This window comes from Macrobrachium rosenbergii, chromosome 15 (genome assembly GCF_040412425.1).
Source record: "Macrobrachium rosenbergii isolate ZJJX-2024 chromosome 15, ASM4041242v1, whole genome shotgun sequence".
In the NCBI taxonomy this organism is placed as follows: Eukaryota; Metazoa; Arthropoda; class Malacostraca; order Decapoda; family Palaemonidae; genus Macrobrachium; species Macrobrachium rosenbergii.
The window spans coordinates 24,770,832-24,798,511 of record NC_089755.1 but is presented as its reverse complement, the minus strand read 5'-3'; the positions used below and the strand labels follow the sequence as shown (position 1 = coordinate 24,798,511).

The following is a 27,680-nucleotide window of genomic DNA, read 5'->3' as shown; positions in this document are numbered from 1 at the left end:
TAATGTTTGTGTGTCATTTCCTACTAAAGAGGGTGGCTACAGAGGAACAACACAGTGGCCACAGTCACTTTAACTGCTGAAACTACAGATACCTTTCACAGCATCAGCTACGTCTTATTTACTTAAATATATAAATATATATTTATATGTATATATAATATGTATATGTGTATATATATACATATATACACATATATATGTTTTGTGTGTGTGTGAGCGTTTGTGTGCGCGTAATGTGAAAACAATTAAAAAACAGTTGTTCGAAAAACAATTAGTCAAACCATCAAGACTTTCTGGAAAGAACCAAAATAAAACAATGAATCCAACTTCTCACAAACGCGAGCTGAATAACAGGCTATTAAGCGGAATTAAAAGTAGATTAAACCTTAATGTCCGAGATAAGTTAATGAGGATCATTATTGAGAACGCCAATCACCTGATCCTAATCCCTTATCCAGTCCCGCCCCTTGGGATCCGATTTTACGTTTCTCTAATCGTTGTTCCAAGATCGTCAAAGGTCAAGGGCTTCGGGACGCCGGATCTCACTCGGTGACTCATTTTGTCAGATCTTGCTCTTTGAGATTATTCTTAAGGATTTGATCTTATTTTAAAATGTGTTTAGAATTTTCCTGGAATTGGAAGTTTGTCATCATATTTAATATTGATAGTCCTGAGTACTACTTAGCAATGTGTATTGTTTGGTCCATAAAACTATAGGATTTATATTAGATTAAGTTATAGTAGTAATTAAATGATATCTTTTTCAGCATTCGTAAATGTAACTACATTTTAGTCTTGCAATCGCCCTTATGTTCTACAGACCTCTTCCAGTTACCATAATGTGTTATCTGCTTTCTTATCTTTATGTTTAAGGATTTTTATATTTGTAATTTGAAGTCGTCAATGAAGCCAGAGAAGAGTGATTGTATTAATTTTATTCACTGTTACAGGTGTGTATATTACAATTGTCTGCATGTATAACAACGTACTCTTGATAGCTCTCTTGAATATACGTTTCGGAAACCATTCGTGTTTCTATTTTAAATTTAGTGAAAACTGTCTTTTTTGAGATCCATCGACATAGTTTGAACGTAGATTGCCCATCTTTTTGGCCTTTATTGTTAGCAAAAAGCAAATGTTGATTTGGGTGGTGTGACTAGACACTCGTTTTCGAAAACTCTTCGTGGGTTGCTTTGTAAGGAACAGCTCGTGTGAGTTCAGTATCACCATCTTGTTGAATAACATCTGTATTTTTGAATGTACACTATATACATCCAAATCTCTCTCTCTCTCTTTCTCTCTGTCTCTCTCTCCACTTGTCTCTCTCTCTCTCTCTCAGAAAACAGTGAATGCAAATGACTAATTGGTGCAATGCCACATGCCATGATGAATGATTTCACAAGTTGAACGAAATTGATAACAAAAGTAAACTTGAATGATTCTTACAAATGTCAGGTAAATTTAAATTGATACTTTTGTGAAAATAATGTGCAATATATTGCTACACAATGATAAAAATATAAATAAGTCCTCCATGGTATCTTTGTTAGAGTGACGTAGGACCAGAGTTTCCGTTAAGCGAGGTAGTGGCCACCAGTAAAAGATCGTAATTTTTTAACCCAATAATATTTAAGAAAAATACAAAGGTATAATTTTTTTATATTTTTATACAGTGACCGACGTGTCATATTATCACGCACAATCAGTATAGTTGTTATTCATAAATCAATGAAGTCATGCATTTTTGGCAATCCAAGTAGCTTACCTCTGTTGCAGTCACTTTAGTGTAACCCCTTCAGCTATATTGTATATAATTCAGTCTTTTAAATATTATTATTTTTTTTTAAACAAGCAAACGAAACGGTTAGCGTTATAACGGTGCTTTGAGCAAGGCACACTGTTAGCAGTGACCATAAAACGGTGCATTTCTGAAAATGATCAAACCATCAAACTTGGTCTTACGTTGTTTCAGCAGTCAACAGTTCCCTGAATTTGGGGAGAGGTGGGTTAGCACCTCGGAAACAGACTTTGGGGCGGTGCAAAGACATCCCCACATCTTCTGACCTTTTGATTTTATGAGGCATCATGAAAATAATGCTCTCAAATTTAGGATTTGATTTTCATTACTCGACCAAAAATTTGACAGGTTTGCTACTTCCGTCAACGAAACCCACTCCTATAGCTGTTTGCTGCTTGTTTGGAGATTTGACGTTTTACTGGTGTGCATCCAGGTGTGTGTGCTTGTGCGTGTGTGTGCGTGTGTGTGTGTTTGAGATTTGACCTAATGCTGGTGTGCATCCAGGTGTTTGTGTTTGTGCGTGTATGTGTGTGTGGTTTGTTTTGAGATTTGACCTTATACTGGTGTGCATCTAGGTGTGTGTGTGTGTGTGTAATTGGGTCGTTGGTGAAGGTATGCTCCCTCTGAGTGCTGTCTATATGTAAACACTGATAACATTTGTTATTTTACCATACTGACACTGTAGTTGCATTCTGTACTTAACCGGATTCGTGTATGCAAATATAATCATAGGTTTTTTTTATTCCATTTCGAGTGATTGTTCAATACAAAGCTTTGTTTTCCTTTTCAAGTTTCCAAGAATAATTCAGTTGAAATCAGAGAATTTGGCCAGGAACAGATTATTCCATACAAGAATAATTCAGTTGAAATCTGAGAATTTGGCCGGGAACTGATTATGCCATATAGGTTAAGTCTTGACAACTGAGATCATATCTAACTAGTGTCGAATGTGGTATGGTTTTAGATAAATGTAAACATTCGTTTATAATACTAGTGATGTTATTCAGTGAATGTAATAAAAATAAAATAGCGTTGACATGAAGAAGTAAATTCTCTCTCTCTCTCTCTCTCTTCTCAGTTACTCATAATGTGTTATGTGTGTGACTACGTAATCCATTAAGAGACTAGTTGAAATCCATTCGTTGGTTTTATAACCTCCATGATTGTGATTACCATTTTAGGAGATTTTAATTACCATCCCATCATTGCCTTGTCGATCATTGAAAATTAAAATAACTGCAGTACCTATTGCGGGTGGCGTAGACTTGACATCAGATTGTCGTATCTTCTTGATAATTGTGAAATTAGGTTATAGTAAATTTAGATTCTTGTTTTATTAACTGACATTCATTATTATTAGTAATATTTATTATTATTACTAATGGAAGTATTGTTCACTTTTTGTCATTGGTTTTAAAGCATTTATTATTATTATTATTATTATTATTATTATTATTATTATTATTATTATTATTGTGGTATCAGTGGTAACAGTAGTAGTAGGGGCTGGCGCAATTTGTATGAAAATTACTGCAAACCTAACACTGGAGCCATGTTTTGGCCAGGATATTATTCCGAATTGAAATTACTAATTACGTAGGAAATGATGGTGATCTCTAAACATTTTTTCATCATTGCAACATTCATATTTTGCAGATATCAGCTTATCATTTGTCGAATTTTCATTATGCATATGTGGACGGTAAACTGATAAGTGGTTGGCGTCTGATAGAGAGAGAGAGAGAGTTTGTGTGTGTGTGCGTGTGTGTGTGTGTGTGTGTGTGTGTGTGTAGGTTAAACGAAAAGAAAATGTAATTCAGAACATGATTAGAAGTAGGCAAGGCCATTACCGTGATAAATGTGTGGGATTTGGAAAGAGATAAAGAAGATATTGATTGAGTTTGATGACTGACCGGCGTTGGTGTAATAACGTAATTTAATTCTAGTGCTAATTATACCTTTTCCTTTTCATATGTAAAAAGTGTTGTGATAATAATAACACAGATGCGTTAGTTTAATTTAAAAGCATATATAAATATATATATATATATATATATATATATATATATATATATATAACGGTGCATTTTTTGAAATAGGATATACCATCAAATACATACATGTTGTGAATGATAGATGTGTAAATTTTTCAACGCACTTGTTTTTAGAGCAGATTTTATCCACAAGGTGCAACACTCCCGACTCTCGGCAATTGTTCTTGGATGAGATTGGTTGACTCATTCCCCCAACTACCTTGACTGTGGCCCGACCAAAATTGTGAGTCGGCTAACTATGCAGTAAAACGAAACCACAGCAGTGGTCAACGAGGGTAGATTTTACATATATATATATATATAGGTATATATATATATATATATATATATATATATATATATATATATATTTATATAATGTGTGTGTGTGTGTGTGTGTGTGTGTGTGTGTGTGTCTAGTTTGTGTCTGTTTGTGTTCCATTATATTTCTGTTGACCAGTAATCTCATCCCAAAATATTTGTCGAGAACGGGAATAGTGGTACTACACTCACATTCTCTAAATGAAAACCAGGTGATATATTTACTATATATATATATATATATATATATATATATATATATATATATATATATATATATAATATAGTAAATATATATGTGTGTATATGTATATGTATAAATATGATAACCATCAGTCGCGGTTTTCCGTGTTAATAAAGAAGAGCCACCATCACCAAATTAAGCCATGACTGTGATAAGCTTAGAAAGTATAGCAGATTATAAACTTGAACGTAAATTTGCAGGAGAGGTTGGGAAGGAGATGTACATCGTGAACAGAGGGAAGCTTCATGTGGTTGCAGACAATGGGAAGACTATGCTGGCTACTCTGAAGGCCGGCTCCTACTTCGGTGAAATTTCCATCCTCAATATGGGAACTGCAGGTGAGTGAGCATCCAGTCCGAGATCTCGGTACCTGTGGTGAGGTATTCTGTCTCTCTTGGCTTCGCCCTTTTTCTCCTCGTCATTTGCTTGTGTTTCAAGTTACTGTATTTATTTGCTTTTTCATTGTGTTAACTGCAGGTGAGCGCCATCAGATTGTGAGCCTCGATGTCTTTTGGTCAAGTGTCAAGTCTTCTTTTCATTTTGTTTTATACATTATGTATGTATGTATATATATATTTAGATTATATATATATATATATATATATGTATTATTATATATATATAAATATATATTTTTTTCTTGAGGTGTAAAGACTGTCGCCCACTGAGCATTCATATAAAGATTTCAGTACCTGTTGGTTAGGGTATTTTCATGTACTTGTATACCATCTTATGCCTGTAATTTCATTTACTTCTTGTGTAGGTTTGTTTTCAGTCATTACCTCCTTATTGTTTCTGCTTTTTATGTACAATGGTGTTTGATGTCTACGTATTGAGTGTGCCTCTTGTTAATTCTGCTCTCCATCACTGGAATAAAATGCCAAATTTTTTATTTGAATTTGAAAATTTTCCTTTATATCTATAAACAGAGCATAAAGGTAATCGGTCGATCTTTATTGAATTGGCCAATGAAAATCAGGCATTATCGAATCGCTTAATGTTGCTGGTTGTTTGTTTACTTTCACGAATTTCTGGTTCGAGGCTCTTCAGTTTTTATTCAGAACCTCCATTCTCAAATGCCTTCTTGATGTCCCTTTGCATTTTGTAACGCTTCTTTCTGACTTTCAGGGAACCGACGGACGGCATCCGTTCGCTCGGTGGGCTACAGCGACCTCTTCGTTCTCTCCAAGAAGGACATGTGGGACGTGTTGAAGGAGTACCCAGCAGCCAGGGTTCGCCTGGAGGCTATAGCAGCTAAGAGACTCGAAAAGTACAAAAAGGCCCCACTGGAGAAAGGTGGGTCGTCCCTGAGAGCCTATTCTGTTGGTCCTCCTCTGGAACTGGGGGTCCGACCGATTAGTCTCAACTTGACACCGTCTCCTTAGCCAGAGGACGGATTCACCTGCACGCTGGAAGGGCTACAGACGACCATCATCGTTTTCGCTAAAGTCTCTCTCTGCCGATTAAGTCTTTCTGTAGAACTTCTTGGATATTGTCGTGTTGGAGAGCATTCAAAGAATTAAAAGAGGAAAAGATCTAGAGCTTAATTTAGATTTTGATCAATTAAATGCTTCTCTCTCTCTCTCTCTCTCTTCTGCTCTCTCTCTCTCTATATATATGTATATATATATATATATATATATTTATATATATATATATATATATATATATGTGTGTATATATATATATAAAATGTTTGTGTATATATATATATATATATATATATATATACAGTATATATCCCAAGATATTTAGTTAGATAGACATATAGATATTTATGTATATATACGTATATTATATATATATATGAAAACCATTGATATATATATATATATATATATATATATATATATATATATATATATATATATGCTATATGTTAACTTTATCACATACACAATTTTCTGTGCATTGGTAGAATTACTAAAGGACCTCATTCAAACTGGATGGTGTTTAATGGAGTTTTTATTCAAAAGAGCAATTATTCTTGGACAAACAGTCCACATTATCAAGTATCCGTACAATGAACAAACGCATGTCCGCAGTATTTATATCTGTGTGCTGGCTCCTTTTAAATCCTATAATCGCCTAGCTCTTCCTGTGACCTCCACCCGAGATCTCTTGACCTTGGTCTTTCTCTGATCCCTGGTTCCAGTTGTCCGTTTTGCGTGTGTTCTCTTGCGTTTTTCTTCGTTTTCCTTGCTACTGTTGTTTCAGTATATGATTTTTCTAGATATGCTGTCTTCAAAGCCGTTTCGGTATTCCCTGCCATCGTGTTGTTGGCGCATCTTATGGGTGTCGTTCTCTTTCATTTTGTTTTATACAGTTAGATGTTTTGTTGGTGTTCCTGTACAGAAAACTCATATTTTCCCCAGTCTATTCTGTGATCATTTTCCCAACAGTGTTTGGCAACTGCCGACGTCTGATTATAATGCCTTTGTTCTGCAGATGTTGTTTGACTCGCTCTTTGAATTTATAAAAGTTTCGTACCTGTTGGTTAGGCTTCTTCAGTCTAGACACGCTGCCATACCAAACCCCTCTAATCTCTTCCCCCTCTACCGACTTTGTTTTCTCCTATTTTATTCCTAATGGTGTTTTTGTAGCTGCCTATCAATTTGAAATTATTGTAGCTTCCTGTTGATGGGTGCAATAGAATAAAATGCCAAACTGTAATTAATTTCTTTCCTACCAAATGAAAATTTTCAATCCTTTCCCTCTCCCCAAAAAGTTTTTCCTTGCTTTGATATGAATGCCCAATGAAAAATAAAAGGGTATCGAAAAGGAACATTGCTGTTTGTTTGTTTAAGAAAATTCGAATTACAGTTCCATTCTCAAATGCCTTCTGATGTCCCTTTGCATTTTGTAACCCATCAACAGGAAGGGAACCGAATAATCCAAATTGATCGGTAGACAAAAACACCTTTAGGAATAAAAGAAGGACATGTAGAAACAAAAGGGTCGGTAGAGGGGAAGAGATTAAGGGGGAAAATATGGCAAAAAAGGCTAGACTGTGAATTAAGGGTATTCTGGCGAAACTGGCAAATCATGTAAAGAGCGAGTCAAACAACTTCTGCAGAACATAAGGCATTATAATCAGACGTCGGCAGTTTGGAAAATGATCACAGAATAGACTGGGAAAATATGAGTTTTCTGCTTAACACCAACAAAACATCTAGATTGTCGTTGTAGAGAATTCTTCAGAATTAAAAGAGCCAAAACACGATGGCAGGGAACACCGGAAACGGCTTTGAAGACAAATGCTCTCTCTCTCTCTCTCTCTACTCTCTCTCTCTCTGGAAAACGAAGAAAAAACGCAAGATACGCACGGAAATATATAACTATAACCATATATCATATAAAGACCAAGGTAAGATATATATATATATCATATATAAGAGCTATATTATAGTATATAAGATAGATAGATAGTTAGATATACATATAGATATTTATTGTATATATACTGATATTATATATATTGTGCAAGATATATGTATATGAATAAAAATATTAAATACCATCCAGTTTGAATAGGTCCTATATATATATATATATATATATATATATATATATATATATATATATATATATATATATATATATATATATATATATATTTATATGTGTATATATATATATATATATATTATATCTGTATATATAGTATGTTACCAATTACAGAATAAGGGCTAAATAAAAGTCATAAATGTTTTTTACTCTGAACTGTATCAAGGTACATGATCGTCTTGCTAATGACTCATAGCTCAAATTATTGCGGTTTTCTATGGCGTGCGTCAGATTCTCAGACCCAGAGGATAATCAAAATATTTCTCATCTATGATTTGTTTATAACCAGAAGCCGATGAAACAAACACCCAAAAGCCCTTAAGAAGAGAGAAAGGTTTAAAAGAAAAAAAAAAAAAAAAGAGGTCCGTTGCTGAAAGTTAATGAAGTGAAATGATTGAAACGAGTCTAACCATTCTTGTCGTTTCCGGTTTCTGTCTTTCTTTTCCATTCTTTCCTTCCTTCCTTACAGGACAGTGGCCATCCTTTTCCTTTGCCCTTTTATTAATGCAACCGTTCGCGATTTCCAAATTCTGGATTCTTTCACTCCGCGCGTTCTTCATGGATCATTTTGCTATTATTATTATTATTTTTTTTTTCTACATAGAAAGCTATGTGAAAAAATAGTGTCACGAACAAGGGCTGATTACCTTAAGTTTTTAGTAATTACTATTATTATTATTATTATTATTATTATTATTATTATTATTATTATTATTATTATTATTATTATTATTATTATTATTATTATTATTATTATTATTATTATTATTATTATTATAATGAAGGAAATCTTTAAAAGGACGGAGTATTAATAAACACGAAAACCTTATGTAAAGCCTCCATATGACAATATCCTTCATTGAATTAATGATATACATATGTAGACGTGAGCATTCTGTAGCCCTTCACGTGTGTGTATTAATTCAGTGTCACTTCTGCAGTAATTAGCCACAAGATACCCACCTGAGAAGTCACTGGGGTCTTCTAATGCAAAGTCAGTTTCGGTTTTCAATATTTTTCGTTCTGTTTTCATGCAAGATAAAGAAACGTCTCGGTGTCACTTTAGTTTCCTCAATAGACCAAAAGTGAATTATGAGACCTGTGTCTTGTGAGAGAGAGGACTGGGTGTGAAAGCTTGGAGGTGGAGGCGACAGACCGGGCTGGAGAATTAGAATGATCCGAGGTTTGCAATGAGGTTTATAGGCCATAGCAATAGACGAGAATTTTAACCTGGTGTTACGGATGCGAATGACAGCATAGATCAGAGATGAGAATTGAGAATTATGGTTGGAGAATTGAATGACTGGCACCGTACGTGGAAGAAGCAAATGCTGATAAGGGCTGATGTGAGAGAACATTATTTTTCTACTGTAGTTTGTGAATATTTTGTCGTCGAATATTTTAATCCGTTATGATTTTTAAGATTTATAATCGGTGTACGTGTGGTTGTCAGTAGAGATGCAATCCTATGTCGCTGTCGAAAAGAATGTTAGATTGATATATTTGTTCACTAATAGGTATAGGTGTCATACTTCACCTTTCTGTATTTCTCTTAGTAGGTGCTTCTTGTTGTAGGTTCTAGACATTACTACTACTACTACTACTACTACTACTACTACTTGCTGCTGCTTCTATTTGTCTATCTATATATACATAATGTGTGCATGTTTTTCTGAAATGTGTATGTCTGTATTGGAAAATCCGTATAATTTGTAGATACGTGTGTTCTTTATGTCATGTGTGTGTGGTGTGTGTGAGTGAACTTCATAACCGTATGTGCGAGTCACAGGTATTCATAAACACGTTGTTTGTATATACACCATGTATAATAGCATATTCACATACCCCACGTGTATGTCTGTATGTCCGTATATGGTATATACATTTATTTTGGAAGAGACACCAAGATGTGAGATCACGTTCATGTCAGTGATTTGTTCAAATATTCTCTTAAATAAAAGTGTTGAACGGATAAATCCCCCAAAATGCTGTCATGATTACAAAGTAATGGTTGCCCGCCCTCCAATGTACTTTGTCTCTCTCACTCTCTCTCTCTCTCTGTCTCTGTCTCCTTCTGTCTACCCTGCCATAAAGAAAACATTCGAAAAGATAAACCACACTCGCTCCCGTTCACTTTGCAAAGACGCATGCTTTTGAAGTCCAGACTGGAATGCATGTTTACTCACGCATATGAATTTTTACCGTTCATTTTAGTCCCACTCTGCACATATGCATGGATCTCCTTCCGTTTTACCTTTTGCCTGCAAATTTTGACCATTCTGGTGTCACAAACCAAACCCGGCCCACAGTGACCTTGTTCCTCGTTTCCGTTTCACCTTCTCACTGTATTGTCCCGTTTGACACTTCCGATGTCCACACGTCACTCGTCCTTCGACTCAGTAATCCACGTCACGTGCATGTTTACACTGCTCTGTCTGTGATTATCGTCCCCGATACCTTCCGTCCATGTTACCAGTGTTATGACGACACTCTTCTCTCCCCCTGTTTAACAGTTCGTCGTTCTTATTTGCGTTTTGTGTTTCAGATCGTATTCCAATTCATTTCTCTCTCTCTCTCTCTCTCTCTCTCTCTCTCTCTCTCTCTCTCTCTCTCTCTCTCTCTTCATGGTTCACAGTTTATAAATTTTTCGTACACGTATTTCAGTTTGTTTTTCTAATTTTTATTGTTTGGATTCGTCGTAACAGAGTGCTCTCTCTCTCTCTCTCTCTCTCTCTCTCTCTCTCTCTCTCTCTCTCTCTCTCTCTGTCTGTTAAATGGTTTTTCAGTCTTACATATATTTCAAATCGTGTTTTCCGTTTTGGTTTGGGTTTTGTTGTACTCTAAAGGAATTCTCTCTCTCTCTCTCTCTCTCTCTCTCTCTCTCTCTCTCTCTCTCTCTCTCTCTCTCTCTCTCTCTCAGGTTTACACATAGAGTATTGTACTTCATACTTCGTTTAATTTTATTTTTGGGTTTTGAGTTAATATTTACCTTCTATCTTTCTCTCCTCATTAATTCAAGCTTATATACAAACATAAAGGTTATTTCGCTCTCCATATCATTTATTTTGTTTCTCTCTCTCTCTCTCTGTCTCTCTCTCTCTCTCTCTCTCTCTCTCTCTCTCTCTCTCTCTCTCTCTCTATATATATATATATATATATATATATATATATATATATATATATATATATATATATATATATATATATATATATATATATATTATATATATACATATGTATATATATATATACATACATTATATATACTTATAAATATATATATTTTATATACTTATAAATATATATATATATATATATAAAATGTATATATATACATACATATACATACACATATAGTATATAAGCACACATGCACACCTGATCCAAATTCAGTAAGCACGTTGATATTTGCCATTGTATAATATCAGGTATATCAGGTATATTCTTGTCTTCTTACACAATACAAAAACAAAGAAATTCAGTTGTTATATCACACGCAGCGATGAAGTAGTCACTTACCAACATTAAGATTACATGTTATGAACACTTAGTCATTTACTTGGTTCTAAATCACTCTTATTAATTACCTGACCAATCATTAAGTTTTAAAACTCATGCATCGATTACTTGGATATTTACACGCACATCAGTTACCGGGTCATTTCTTTAGTTTTAAATCGCCTGGACAAAAATTTGATTACCTAGTAATTTACTTTGTTGCAGTATTGAAGTAATGCAATCGGCAAAATTTGTAACGAGGGTGGGCAGGGGCACATTTATGATCATGGTTGTATAAAGCGGGTAATCTTTGTAATTAAAGAAGGCTTTCTTTATTTTTATTTCTGCCTTTTTCTCTGCCGTTGTCAGATGAGCCGTCTCGTATGGCGGGACTTGGATGTGGAACTGAAGTTCATTGCAGCAGATTACGTAATTTGTCTATGCGTGCTGACAAACATAAGTGAAAGCCTTTTTCTTGTGTTTACACAGCCTAACAGACGGAGTAGGTCTCGGAAACGCTGATACAATAGGTCATTTTATATTCCTGAATTATGCAAAATTGTCGCGTCTTTAGCTTTGCAAAATGACACGCGTAACTGATGCGATTGTTGAGAACCAAAGGAAAAACATTGAGAAGACGATGGAGCCAAAAGATATTTTGTGTTTATCTTTTCTTTTATCATATTGCTCTTTGTAAAATCTTTCTCAGCATGTTAATGGCCCTTTTGGCTAGTTAACCAAAAATGTATGCTCGTGTTAAAAAAAATAATGTTAAGTTTCTAAGTTGGCGAGAGGTTGAAGAAAATGATTCTTTAATAATGAAGAAATCTGAATGTCTTTGGGACCGATAAGCACCTGGGGATATCTCTTGAAGATCAAGATCTCTGAAAATTCGCTCTTGCACTCACGTTTTGGATTCATTTGAGTTCATAAATCGACCGACCTCTTCTAAATCTACCATTATCTTTACGGTCGTCCGTTCGGGAGTTGTTTAAATATGGAAATGCTCAAGTACCCAGAATTGCAGATTCAAATATTTAAATATCTACAAATATAAATACACCTGTTTTTGTGCTTTTACATAAACATATTTTTATACACAGCATCCACACTTTTGGTTGCCTTTTCAACTTGAGAATCCTGTCGGACTTGACATCTGAACCAGTTAGCTCTTCCTGAATGTAGATGTCGTTGTCATGAAATCCCTCTTTTTAGTTTGTGACTGAGAGTAACTGAGGAAAGGTTTGTTTGCTGTCCGTTTGTTTGTTTGTTTGCCTGGCTGACACTTTGCCCGGCTGACAGTAAGTGTATGTTTTCTTTCTTTCTCTCCCCTCTAGACGTGCCCTTTCAACACCACCACCATCACCACCACCTCTACCAAAACAACCACTACCACCACCACCTTCGATCCCAACAAAACGACCATCCATGGACTTCTCCTCCTCCTCCTCCTCTTCCTCCTGCTCCTCCACCCCCTCCTCTTCCCGGTCCTCTGCCTCTCACTTCCACCTCCCATGTTGCAGCGGCCATGGGGAGGAGTAGCTCCACTCCCGGCCTGGTTGAGTCGACGGGCAGAGTGCCCCTTGAGGAGATGTGGCTCCCGCCTCTACCCAAGCCGCCACCGTACCCGACGCCTACGAGTTACAGCCCCTCCACCAGTCCGGGTGCAAGGTAAGAGGAACGGGCTGAAGGGCCACGTTCTTCATCATTCCTGTTCACTGTCTGTCATTCCTGATTATGTGCAGTCGTTCTCATTCTCTGAGATCCACTCTTTGTGGCCATTGCTGGATCCGGGTTCAGTTCCGGACCTTGAGATCTGGAACATTTGGCCCTGTCTTCAGCTCCACAAGAAAGGCTGTCGAGGGCTGAAGCGAAGATAACTCGCGAGCGGAGCAATGAAACCAACCTTTTTCAGGTGCAGAAAATTTAATTTCAGGAAAATCGTCGAATACTCAAGTAAGAAAAGGACCTCAGCGATAAAAACAGGCAATTCCAAACCCTCATTCTGCTAAACCTAATCTTAAAGTAGCTTCCATTGTAGGACTACGTGTGTAGAGATGTAAGGATACAAAATTTGGTAAGTTAGGTAAGTACATACATGGTTTAGAAGCTATAGTTTAACCAATTGGACATCGATGGATAATAGTGAATGGGCATCATTAATCGTGACAGAAACTTGTGGGGTATCACATACATTAAATAGACTACATCCACCATAAAAAATAAGTGCCTTGGATCCTGTGTGATTAAGGAATAATCAATAAAGAACTTAGATTTTCTTGATAACCATTAAAGTTCGCTGCCCTAAGATGATATTAAATGACCAAAGATTTTCAAGAAAAGAAGTGATGCCCCATTGTGAGTGTTGTAATATGACAATTACAGTAGTAACCACAGACTTGCTCGTTTTTTTATGGCGAGCAATATCCCATATGACCAGTACGTGCCAGCATACATGTTTAATGCAACTAATACTGTCCCAATATGAAAGGGTATTATTTAGCGCCGAAACACTTGCGTGCTAGAGATAACCATCAGTGTCCCATTATGATATGAAAATCTACAGCAGCCTAGAATTCATGAAAATATATCGTAGCCTAGCACTCGCAACGTCAGTCATATCCGGTGAGGTTGAAAATCTTTCATTATTATAATGGTGACCAATTTGTAACATTCATGACTAGCGCATAGTCTCCAGTAATCCTCTAATAGTAATTAGTAGGGAATAAAGGTGATTAACTGTAAAATCGGGGAAAATTTAATGAAGAAAAGATTGTGAACCTTTAGAGAATTTAAGCCTGTCAAATTTAGAATAATTATTGATAAAACAAATTATTTTATTACATTAATTATTATTATTAAACATTATTATTATTATTATTATTATTATTAGTCAAAAGATTTAGATTGAATTATTGATTAAACATTATTATTATTATTATTATTATTATTATTATTATTATTATTATTATTATACATACATTGTGAATAGAGCAAATACATTGTTATAAAGAATGAATAGAGTAAATGTAAAATTTTATATATATATATATATATATATATATATATATGTATATATATATGTATATATATATATATATATATATATATATATATATATATATATATATATAAAACGGTAATAACTGGTAGTTAAACATCTGTTAAGAGGTCACTAAATCAGCGTGCAGTGAAAGGAAAGTATACACAAGAGCAGGTACCCTCATGCAAGAGCACCTAAAAGAAAATGGGTTTTGAATCTTTAAAATAAAACCTAATCAAAATAATACACTTATCTTGATAAAGACTACCATTAGAAAACCCTCTGAAAATAGTATAAACCTTCATGAAAGTAATTACTGCTGCCTCTAATATGACAAAGGTTTCTCCCAACCTTAGGCAAGCCTCTCTCTCTCTCTCTCTCTCTCTCTCTCTCTCTCTCTCTCTCTCTCTCTCTCTCTCTCTCTCTCTCTCTCTCTCTCTTGTGCAAGTGTCTCCTTTATAAATTTCGGTAGATTTTTAGGATCTTTCACTTTCATTCTTTGCCTTAACACCATTTTTTGTAAATACATTATATATATATATATATATATATATATATATATATATATATATATATATATATATATATATATATATATATATATGTATATATATATATATGTATATATATATATATATATATATATATATATATATATATTATAATGGAGACATTAGTGCACGTATTATATTGGGCTGGGCATATAACAGTTAGTAAATTATATCCATATATATATATATATATATATATATATATATATATATATATATATATATATATATATATATATATATATATACATTACACACGCATACATACATACATATATATATATATATATATATATATATATATATATATATATATATATATATATTTATTATATATTATAATGGAGACATTAGTGTTCGTATTAGACTGGGCTGGATATAACAGTTAAAAATGTAACAAATGATCATGTGCTAGTGCATCTATGTATTGTTTTATCACTTTTAACAAACGTAGAGATCCACATAGGTTATTCATAATTTGATGTCATTTATGTATGACATTTGCCTTCGTCAGCACCACTTTACTCATTTGAGTTAGGCCGTTTCTATGATATTTTCATTTATATTTTATCATGTTTTATTTTCCTTCCCTTAACTGTTTGGCTTTTTAAAAAATTTTTGTGGAGGGTGTTCAGGAAGTTAAGCACTTTAGTGTTGGTTCAAGATTGATAAAAACAATAATAACATTTTAATATAATAATTATAATAATAATGATGTTAATATTGTGACTTCTCATTTGTTACAACCTAGACGACCAATGCCCACTGTATAATTTTTTAGCTTAGCTTCTTTTGTTCTTTCTCAGTTTTTTCGTTGTGTCTTTGTGACATTTCCGACGGAAGATGTTTGTTCTGAAGAACGAGCTTCCGAAGAACCGTACTCTTTGATCATTCACTACAGACAGAATTTACCGAGATTTTTCACATTTTTCTTACTCTGCATTTCTTTGCAAACATTTCCAGCATTAATTTTCCCATCGAGATAAATGTTGGCAGAAATGCACAAAATACCCAAGAACATGCTTAAAGATAGATTAATTGACTTATTATTTTATTTAACTGACGTTGCAACCGAGTACAAGAAGAGTGTACACTAACATGACATTGAACGCTATGCTTTCCGCCGATTAAAACTTTTCATCCAGGAATTGCCTACGAGAGACTGATTTTAAGTTTTCTGGCGTTACAACTACCTGGGTTATGGACACCAAATACTGTATATTCCATGGCGGCTGAAAAGAAATTGGGGATATGTAGTTCTAGCGGGTTTTTTTTTTTCTTTTTAAAATGACATTTGCAGTGTTCAAACACAATTAAGCGTTTTTACGGATCCATCAGTCGATTTCATTTGCATTAAGTTGAAGCCATTACCAGGAACCAAAAAACTCAGCACAGTTTTTCCAAATTTCCTAAAATAGCTCTAGATTAAAAGAGAATTTCATTCTCTCTCTCTCTCTCTCTCTCTCTCTCTCTCTCTCTCTCTCTCTCTCTCTCTCTCTCTCTCTCTCAATAACCAAGCAGTTGAAAACAAATTGTAAGTTCTTAAAATTGTTTTAACAAATAAAGAAAATCTGTTGTGAGCGGAATGCTTTTAGGACACAAGGACCAATATATATTCAGTGTTCTCTCTCTCTCTCTCTCTCTCTCTCTCTCTCTCTCTCTCTCTCTCTCTCTCTCTCTCTCTCTCTCTAATGTCGAGATTTTTTCAAGAGAAATTTAGCAAAACGTGTTGCAGTTCCCGTTAAAACTCATGATGGTAATTTATATGCATTTCATTGGCATGGTAACCCTGATAAAAAAAAAAGAGAAACAAGAAAAAGTTTCTTAGATCATTAAAGATTATTTTTTCAGGTTCAGGGGTACTAATGGCTAAATCAGAGTAGATTAACAGATTACACTTTTCTCCTCATGTGTACACACAGATGGGAAAGCTGTACTGGAGAAAAAGGTGTCTAAAATGGAGCAGAATACAGTAATCAGAGAGAGAGAGATGGTTTTCATTTAATCGCTTTCAGATGCAATTTAGGACTTTCTGTGTACTCACTGATCATGAAAATAGTTTCCCCTCTTTTGTGCATTCGTGAGTAAATTAGAAAACTCTTTCCTCTGTTACAGTTAAACTAGCTGACTTCTCATCCCGATACATATTATCTCTCTCTCTCTCTCTCTCTCTCTCTCTCTCTCTCTCTCTCTCTCTCTCTCTCTCTCACCATAATTAAATAGTATAAATATATATATATATATATATATATATATATATATATATATATATATATATATATATATATATATATATATATATATATATATATATATATATATATATATATATATATTTGCACTGTTGTTTTAATTTATAATTTTTCTAGGATCAAAACATTACGAACGTCCTTTAACGTGCTTTAAAGTTGCGTTCATTTTCAGGCTGAGGACCACTCATGCGTCTTTGAAGCCAGAGATATTCGGTGTGCTTTTCTCACTAGATTTATTGATTTGTTGTTGAGTCTGGCTTTGTAAAAATTAAGGCCATCAACGCCGTTTTTCTAAGCGTGATACCCTATAAGTGTCTTTTATAAAGTGCTCGGGTTTGCGTTCACAAATTTCATTTTATCTTTATGTAAGGAGTAAGACTCATTTCTCCTGATTTTAGGTTATTATTATTATTATTATTATTATTATTATTATTATTATTATTATTATTATTATTGTTACTGTTATTATTATTATTATTATTATTATTATTATTATTATTATTATTATTATTATTATTATTATTCAATAGATGAAACCTATTCATATGGAACAAGCCCGTGGGGTCTGTTATTATTATTATTATTATTATTATTATTATTATTATTATTCAATAGATGAAACCTATTCATATGGAACAAGCCCGTGGGGGCCATTGACTTGAAATTCAAAGTTCCAAAGAATATGGTCTTCATGAGGAGGGAGTAAGAGGAAGTAAAAGGAAATACAGAAAGAAGACATATCACTTATTAAAAAAGAAAAAGTAAATTAATAAATAGATAAAAATGTATCAAAATGCAAGAAGAATAGAATTAGGGCAGTAATGCATTGCATCTTCGCTCGAACTTTCGAAGTTGCAGAACGCAGTCTTATTTTTGTCGTACTATGTGATTTTTTATTCATAAAGTGAATCTGGTTGTAATTTTATTGTAATATTTAGTATTATATATTTTTAATATCCCTTTAGGCGTAACTAAAAATCTATTCTATAATTCAAAGGTCCTCTTTTTCCGGAGTTCCAGGTTATTATTTGTAACAGATTCCAACCTCTACATTATGCTAATAAATTCAACATCTCTTTTGAAGATATCCTCTTATTCATTTGACTTGGCGTCTGCTGATGTATTGAGTTGCTTAATTACATTTGTTGCCATGCAGTATGAGCTCATGGTACTCTTTAATTGTTTAAGAACACTATTTACGATGGTGAACATTCTAATATAGTTACTGCTAATGACTTTTTAATGATAGTATGAGTAACGAGTAGTAGTACTTATTGCATTTTATAACCTTCATTATCGTTAGTGGTAGTATTCGCAGTAACACTTCCTTGCGTTGCAGATCGAGGGCTCAGCGTTCCCAGACAGTGGAATCGGAGCGTCAAACAATGGAGTCTGCCCTCAGCGACTCCTCCTCCTCCAGGCAGTCTCATTCCACTGACGACGACAAGGGAACTTACCACCATCATCTCACGCATCATCACCCTCACCACATCCATTGCCCTCCACCACAATCTGCTAGATCAGGTAAGGAAGAGTGCCAGCACCGGTTTTTCTGGCTGGGTCAAAATATGGAGGGAAAAATGCTTGTTACTCATGAAAGTACGTTCTCAAAGCCTAGGCATCTTTTCTCTCGAAACTTTTGGACCGACCTTTTGAAATCCCGCCTCTATTCGCCAGATTTGTAAGTGGGTAGTTTCGAAGGTGATTTGGTCACTTACAAAACTTCATTGACCTTGGTTATTTATTTTAGGAAATGCCTAAGTTGTTAAGGGGAATCTAGAAGGTTCACCCTCAAACTTTAAAAGTTGCTGAAACTTATGGTGATCACTGGGATCATTTTATTGTTCTTCCGTCACGGTTTCCAAAAGGAAAGGCCGATTAGTGACTGTGGTTAAGAGTCAGAAATCTATACTAAAGCTTTGTCTTGGTAGTAGAGAACCCGCATCGCATATCTCTTGCCATTGAATGTCATCGACCAGCTTAGGTGTTGATCCCGTCTGAGTTGTGAGGGATTTGCGTATTTTTAAATTTCTTTTACAAAAGACACGTAATATCTGAGTATGTTCTCTGAAAATATTTTATGCTGATTCCTTATTACCTCTTTTGTGGAAAGCTGAATTATAAATGTCGTGGCTCGGAAAATTTTTCTTGTGAGAAATAGTCCCCTTGAGAAATATGAATATTGTGGTCATTACAGTACATTAAACGACAGTGCAGTATTTTAATTTTCATATTTATATACTTTACAAAATGAGGTTTTTCTTTCCCAAATGATAGCGAAGAAAGTCGTCCATTAGGACTGTTATTTCACTAAAACTTGTGAAGTTATACTGTCTGCAAAATTAAAGCAGCTTTGTCTTGAATGGCAATGCAGAATCCATGCAGTTTTCGTGGTCGGTTAAGCGTATTACCACCAGCTCTTGGAGAATGTATCAAAATTAATCTGCTGTCGTTCCCCCATCACTGAATTTCATCGACAGCGAAGGCCATGAAAGAATTCATATGATTAGAGGTGGATCTATATTATCAAGTAAAAAGAAAGTGAAGAGCCCTGTTCTTCGTTTCATTCTTGCGCCCTTACTGTTCATATTTTCCTTCCAAATCAACACCACTATTAATTCATTCATTATTTTGATGAGGAATAGATTTAAAAGCATAAGAACTAAAAATCATGAAAGTAAGTACACTTACAGTACACTTGCATTTTCAAAGTCACGTAAGGCCACCCAAAAATCAAGATGTGATGCATTTGATAAATCTCTTGGCGTTGCATTTATAGGATGAGGATGAGTGCCTTGAGGAAAGATTATCCTGTGTGGATCCAGTGGGATCACTACCTTTTGGAAATCATTATGATGAAGCTTACTGTATTTGTCACCACTTGCTGAGGAGGAACTTTAGAGGCAGCAAGGCGAGTGATTTGAAAGCCTAGTATATCTTACTGAGGAAGAATTAGTCATTCATTTATTTGTTCGTTTTTCACATTTTTTGTAATCATTGCAGTTCTGTGTTTATCTTCATTATGTTTTTATTTTTAATTTGTTAATCTTTGTGAGAAGTTCAGATTTATTGAGCGTAGCGAGATACACATCTGATAGCACTGTGTATGCGTGAGAGTGGAATTACTTGTAAAATATGTTGAGTTTTCTCATTTCCCATTTCTGTATTCATAACATTTCTTGAAAATTCTGAAAATCATAGGAAATGAAAAAAGCAGGCAGGGTTAGGGCCGGTACTGTGTGTAAAATAGTATCCCAGTAGAATAAATAACTATGTGAAAGAGCATCTGCAGCCAAAGAACTGTAAGGAATAAGGAAAGGAAAAGTAAATTTTGATGTTCACTTTGCCATCAACGTACCTCAGTCACTTTTAATCTTGCTAAAAGCAAAAACCAGAGGAAGGAACAACAAAAACCTATGTACCTACAGTATAACTTGAATGCACTGCATATTTCAAATAAAACCTCATTTTCATCCCCCATACTGCTGAAAGTACAAAGCCACAAGTAAATGTCAGTTACAGCTGGCCGATATTCAAGGTATGCTCACGTGGTGCACTGTAGGCATTACTTAAGGGTCTTTGCGGCGTCCCCTTCGGCCCCTAGCTACAACCTCTTTCATATCTTTTACTGTGCCTCCGTTCATATTCTCCTTCCATCTGACTTTCCACCCTCTCTAACAAATGTTTCATTGTGCAACTGCGAGGTTTTCTTCCTGTTACATCTTTCAAACCTTCTTATTGTCTATTTCCCTTTAAGCTCTGAATGACCTCATAGGTCCCAGCGCTTGGCCTTTGGCCTAAATTCTGTATTCTATTCTATTCTATTCAAGGTATGCTTTTAAAGGAAGAGGTCACAAGTACATATGAAATATAGATTGTCACTTTTAAAGTAGGGTTTTAAAAGTACAAAGACCACAAGTAAACATCTTGTAAAATAGCAGTATTAAACGTAAAATCACCAAGAAAAAATATTTGTAGTTTCTGTAGCTAACAAAGGTTGACCATCAATGGTAACAGTGGTTTTTTTTTTTTTTTTTTTTTGGGGAGGGAGAATGTAGCTTTTACACCTTTTGGATTTGTTTTACTGTTGAGGATTCGTCATCTTATGTACTTGGGACGCTTGCATTGGAAATCAACACCATTTTGATGTCAATGGGTAGCCACTAAACATTCACTGTTCATCATTTAATTTTGATCGTTATTATAATTTGAGAATCACACTCCTTTTCATTGATTTTGGATGTGTCAGTGTCATTAGTGTTTACATCTGGTATTCTGGTCACATTATAAGACCTACAGTATTTAAATATACTAAATTACGTCTTTATGTATTATGGATGCCGCAAATTTACGAGCTTTTTCCATATGTAGAGCGACAATGGCACGTAAAGGTAGTTTCTTGGTAACCGTATTTCTTATGGTGTTCATTCCAAAAACTACTGTCCCGTCTTCAAATTAGAAACACTCGTGTGACCCATTGGGATATGATTAACAACCCATATGACCCGATGAATACAGAGAATGCGGAACCATGCTTCCGATTAAACATCTTGAGCGATGTCCAGTTCCAACCACCTTAAAAAATCCTTGAAAGAAATTATGTCGGAATCTTCATCATTTCCAGTATATCTAATAATTAGGTTTTTAGAGTTTACGAGGTAAAATATTAACGCATGTTTTATGTGTGAAGTACTTTATCTTATTAGAATATATTAATTGTATTTTATACATGGACGGTTACAGTCAGTTAATGTAGGCAGAGATATAATTCTAGAATTGTTTATTATATTTATGAAGCAAACTGTACCTGTATAGTCACAAAATATGAGAGACTAAACTTTTGACAAAGGATTCAGCTTCAATTGGCATTTTGTTTTTCGTGCGTGTTCGTTTAGCTTTTAACGATGTGGACAGAGGTGAATGCATCAGGACCCCTCAGATCAAAGTATTATACCATAACCATCATAAGTATTATTAGTTTTTTGTGAGACATGTTTCTGAATCGGCCATTTGGCTGGCCGTTTATGAAACACAAGTAGAATTTCCACTCTATGGTAGAGGTTTGGCAGGTTTGATTTTATATCGGCGTGGCTCTTCACATATGTTTATTTGATCTTGTTTATATTTCCCAATCCTTCGGTTACATGAAAAATAACTTTCCGAGTGACTTCAATTGAAATTTGACCACCCAGCAGCAATTTGAGCAATACTCGGTGGAGCAATAATCTTCAAGTTTTCCAGGACTACTTAGTTGTGTGTACATAAAACTACTTTATGGCCCATGCTTAGTAGTTTAACGTCTAAATATTGAAAAATGTATCGATAGAACATAACATGAATGATATAGTAAAAGCTCTCCATAGAATGATAACAGGAATTATCTTGAAATTTTGATACCGGATTCCATTTCCTATGTGTATCCTTTCAGCAATTATCTAATTGATTATAAACTTAGAGGTCTGTACAGAATGGGTACCTAGATACCGGTTACATCTACTTAGAATGTTTTATTAGCCTAAGAGACTCGTGAATTTTGGAAAACTATCCCTTGTCATTCTTATGATTTAATTGAAATATGCCCTAGTTATACTCTGTCTACTAGAAGTAAGGACACTTGTAAGATAAGCAGCTGCTCTTTGTAAATAACGATTTAGATCTCTTACACAGGATGTTGTGTCCCCTCTTACTCTCCCATGCGATGATGATTCAGCACTCCTAACATTCCCCCTCCCCCTTCGTCACCCAAAATGTACGCAATACCAGTAATATCCCTTTTCCTTTGCACCCCTCCATCACCACTCCCTGTTCCTTCAATACTATCCAATTGGCAAGTCGGGAAGTTTAGGTAATTATATAGATGCATGTTTGCATGAAGTGACAGTTCATCTCACCTGTGAAAAGAAGCTGTCTTGAAAGAAAACACCTTTGTCATTTAAGCGACAGAGCGTGCACGCATATTTTACCAGTTTTTGGTAAATGCTTCTAGTATGCATATTTATTTTGCCTTCATTCTCTACACAAGTGATGATTAGGGTTTGTAGCTGGTGAAACTACCTGTTCCAAAGAATGAATAGATTAGAAGATTAGACTGAAAGTGGTCCAGAGACAGGCCATGAAGCCAGACAGACCCTCAAGGAAGATGCTGTAATCAACACTTGAATTTTATCATTCATTTTGGTTGTTTAAATCTCCCACTTTATCTCCCAATCTCAGCATTACACATTAAATCCATATTTAAAGATACACAGAGTCTATGCTAAATATGGGCTTTACAAATGCATAATTTAGCACAAAAAGTATATGCACATCTGTATGTGACAAGCATCTACTGTATGTAGTGTGTGGTTGACAAAGGACTGAATTCTGAATTCTTTATATTAAATTCTTATTGTGTCTGTGCTATCGAATCTTTTCTATGAACCTTCTGCCATTTACTTCTACGCGATTCATTTGCGAAATTGCAGTTATGTTCTCATTCCATATGATCATATGATTTCCTGTAATGTAAATCACAGCATTTGCAGAGAATTTCAGATGGCAGTTTGATGGCTTGATTGATGATTGTTAACTTCTCGACAGGGACGACCGCAAGTATAACTTCGTACGACAGTGCGGACAAGCGCTCGACAATTACGTCCCCAAGCAACGTGGTGTCGCCCTTGATGTCACCAAACTATGCCACGGCCAACATCGCATACTCATTACCCGTCCCACCAGTCACATGTGAGCCATCTGTATCCCCAGCCTCTGATCACATCATCTCTGCTGCCTCCCTCACTGCACCAGGTCTGAACCTTCCCCTCCCCCCAACACCAATGCTCTGCACATTAATCTGCTAAACTTCTGTGTAGCGTCCTCATTCAAATAATGTGGTTTTTAACCATTGCTTAATACTGCAATTTCCATCTGTTTAATGTATCCCTCAAGTTTTGTATCTAAAAAACTCCAAAACAGCTGTGTGCATTTCCAGCTGAAGGTATTTCTCTAAATAGTTTATGTTAGCCCCTGAAAATCTTCATGATATTACATCCCATAAAACAGTGTGTATTTGTACTAGAACCTGTAACTTTGGTATTACGTGATAGTTTCCAGGAAGGCAGTGGTTGGTATTTCTGTAGAAGTGAATATATTTAAAGGATTATTTTAGGCTTCTGATGGTTAATAGATAGAATTAATTATACCCCGATAAAAATAGTTCGATGGCCAATCCAAAATCTAACTACTGTTCTTGCCTGGGACCACACTGTAGCGTATGTAGCATAGCATTCCACTGTCTTGAGGTAAGACTTTTCTGTCAGTTTTCTCTTCTACTTATATTTCTGAATGATCTGTTGGGCAGGCTTAGTAGGAGGATCAAGGATGTCTGATGGTGTATCAGTTGGTTGGCTACACTGTCTCCTTTACCTTCACCAGTGATCTTCATTTTCAAAACCATCATTTCAGTCAGTGGCTGTCATGGAGGGTACTCTGCCTTGTGTGATGTGTCCGCTCTGTCATGTTGGCCACGTTTTTTCTGACATTTTATTATCTTTTGCTTGAATTCTGATTTTCATTTCCTGATATACATTGATGTTCATATTGTTAATGTTATCTTAATTGTTGTTAGTTTTTAAATATGACATAACACTCCTTTTGTTTTTATTCTGAGACTGGCGGGAGAGTTTGGTGTACAAATGAGGTACCTGTCAGAGCTCCTTATTCAAGGCTTAAAGAAACTATTGCAATTTAAATACAGTGCCATTCCAGTATTTCATAAGACCTGTTATGAATATAAATACTATTAGGTCCAACCTTTCAAGGTTGGAGGAAGGCGCGTTCCATGTATTGTAACCTTGGCTTAGATGAGACTGTTTATGACTGCCTTCTCGTTCATGGCAAAAATGCATGAATATGAGAAAAACCCTCTTTTGTGTTTGTTGGCGATTTCAGTACTCTCCAAAGGAATACTTTTTCTCATAATAACAAGGCCTGAGAGATTTTGACTATAACTCCGAATCTGGTCGTGAGCAAATTCTAAATGAGGCTACCCACAGGTTTGGTAATTGCTTGTACCGAATATTCATCGATTCACCGAGTGAAAGCACTGTGGCTCCTCCAATTAGGACTTCGGGTCATGCTGCAGTTTCTTCGATAATAAATAAAACTGTGTCCTACTCTTGTAAGATGTATATTATATCTATAGCAGACTGAAATGGAACTTTGAGTGTTCTTTCACTTCTGAATTGGCTACAGTTGCATAAGGAAACTGAACTTATTGTTTCTTGAAAAGACTGCTTTGTCAACGTAATATAGGCAAAATCCCTCTCATATGTTGAATTAGCGCATTATAGCAAAGCCTGAACAATGACACTTACAGACTTGCCTACCTGGAGAAACAGGAGACTATAAGTCTTTAGAAAACGAATAGAATAGATTTTAAGTGGAACCATTTTACCCAACTAAGAGCTGTTGCTCAGAGTTTATGCTTTAGCTGAAAGTAAATTGTTAATCTGCCTCTCGCGATGCCGGATGTGTTTGCTGCATAGCTCGCATCCCAAAACATTTGAGCCTTCTTGGTTGTGTTACTGGGGTGGTCGGGGGTTTTTCTTCAGGTGTGTCCCCACCCCCACCCCCCCCAGCCCCCAGTGGTGTGACTTGATTCATTTGAGTCATTTGTCTATTTCTCCCACTTTCTCTTTGGCGTTTGGCAGTGATTGATTATATATGTTTCTTTCTCTGCCTCACTTTCGTTGGTGTTTTTGACGTCGGCCGATTTTCTGTTTCTTCATATGTTGTTTGACACGCAGTAGAAGTATTATGGTAACTTGATGATTCCAGCCGATCATTAGGGGGATGCCTACACCTGATGGTATATCATAATGCGATTGGCAAAACTGACACCTTCTGGCTGTCTCAGCCATTCTTTACCAATTACTGCCTACCTGTACCAATGAGGCAGAAAAATTAAGGTGATAGAGCCGAGAGAAATACCAGTTTAAGCCGTAGGCTTGAGCAGGGGGAGAATCTTAGTGCATTGGGTGAAGTTAATATGAACTTAAAAAAGATTAACCTGAAAGACTTATTAAAAGTCTTTGTCTCACATTTTGGAAAGTTCGTAGGGAGAAGTTGTTCGTTAAGCCTCAGAAATAGGTTATATTTAGGAGCTACGGACCTCATGAGTGGTTGGTTGCACTAGACAAAGGAAACAGGCATTGAATGATGAGAGAATAAAGGGGATTGCCAGGCAGTCTCCTTCAAGATTTTATTTTTGGGGTGAGGTCGAGGTTGGAAAAGAGGTGGTTGAGAGGTAGGGAGAAAGATCCCCTTCCATCTGTCTGGTAGGAAGGATAAGAATAAGTGATGTTTGTTTTTCACATGGGCTGATGATATAGTTGATATTGTGTTTTATTGTATTATTTCGTAGTTCACATTTTTAATATCATTATTATTTTGATTTTTGCCTATGTCTGTACTTTTATTACGTTTAATGTTACCTTGGTATTGGTCACAATGTCAGTAGTTCACGCCCGTCACCAGTTCCTCTTCTCTGAAACCTTGTTATATGTTTTTGTTGTACTGGTATGTGTCGATAATAATGCCAAATCAATCTCTCTCTCTCTCTCTCTCTCTCTCTCTCTCTCTCTCTCTCTCTCTCTCTCTCTCTCTCTCTCTCAAACCTTGATATGTAATAAACACGCAGATATTCATGGCTAGGCTAAACTAAAAAAATTGTGAATATGGAAATATATATTGATTTGAAGCATTGCATAGAATCTAAAGAAATAATTATTCATGTTGTCTTTTTATGATAAGCATATATTAAACGCAAAACAACCAATATATATGACGATGGCAAGTAAGGTGTGTTATTCAAGAACTTGGTCACTGTATCTATCCTACCGAAACTGCATATTCATGATCAAATAGCTGTCTTCAAACACAGGACATCCAAAGGTATTGTATTATATGTAATGTATGTAACTGTATAATGAAGGTTGTATGTGTACGGATGTATCAAGGACCATATTACCAGTAGTAATCTTGAATGTTAATTCGCGTGTAAGTGCAATATTGTTTCTGCTCTAGACATTCGACAAGTTCCATTTTATATGCATTTTCCTTGAAGTCCATTTTCTATGTACAGTTCAGTGCATCTGGTATACAATAGTTATATCATTACCCAATCTTCTGTTCTGTATTGTATATTGAGTACAATTTACCCTTGAATACTGATTGAAAAATACTTCCCCCACCCCATCCATCCTCATCAATAACGCAATTGATATAAGACATTCTCATAGAGCCAGCCAGCATATGTGTAATTCTTAGTTAGTTTGTAATTCTGAGCAGAGGTATTTTTTTCAATCCTTGTGAGGCAGTTTGATCTTCGCTTT

General features: G+C 35.3%; 1 protein-coding gene across 6 annotated transcripts in view; it reads left to right on the top strand.

Moving 5' to 3' along the window:
• Positions 1–27,680, top strand: part of LOC136846465 (cyclic nucleotide-gated channel alpha-3) — a 995,562-nt gene that overhangs the window by 963,123 nt on the left and 4,759 nt on the right. For 3 of the 6 annotated variants that reach the window (XM_067117263.1, XM_067117264.1, XM_067117260.1), the window contains 5 exons: positions 4,597–4,734; positions 5,525–5,692; positions 12,799–13,132; positions 18,647–18,831; positions 23,887–24,093. In XM_067117263.1, coding sequence (XP_066973364.1) covers positions 4,597–4,734; positions 5,525–5,692; positions 12,799–13,132; positions 18,647–18,831; positions 23,887–24,093 — 1,032 coding nt within the window. The remainder of the gene's footprint in view (positions 1–4,596; positions 4,735–5,524; positions 5,693–12,798; positions 13,133–18,646; positions 18,832–23,886; positions 24,094–27,680) is intronic. The other 3 variants (XM_067117265.1, XM_067117262.1, XM_067117261.1) reach the window with 2 other exon arrangements.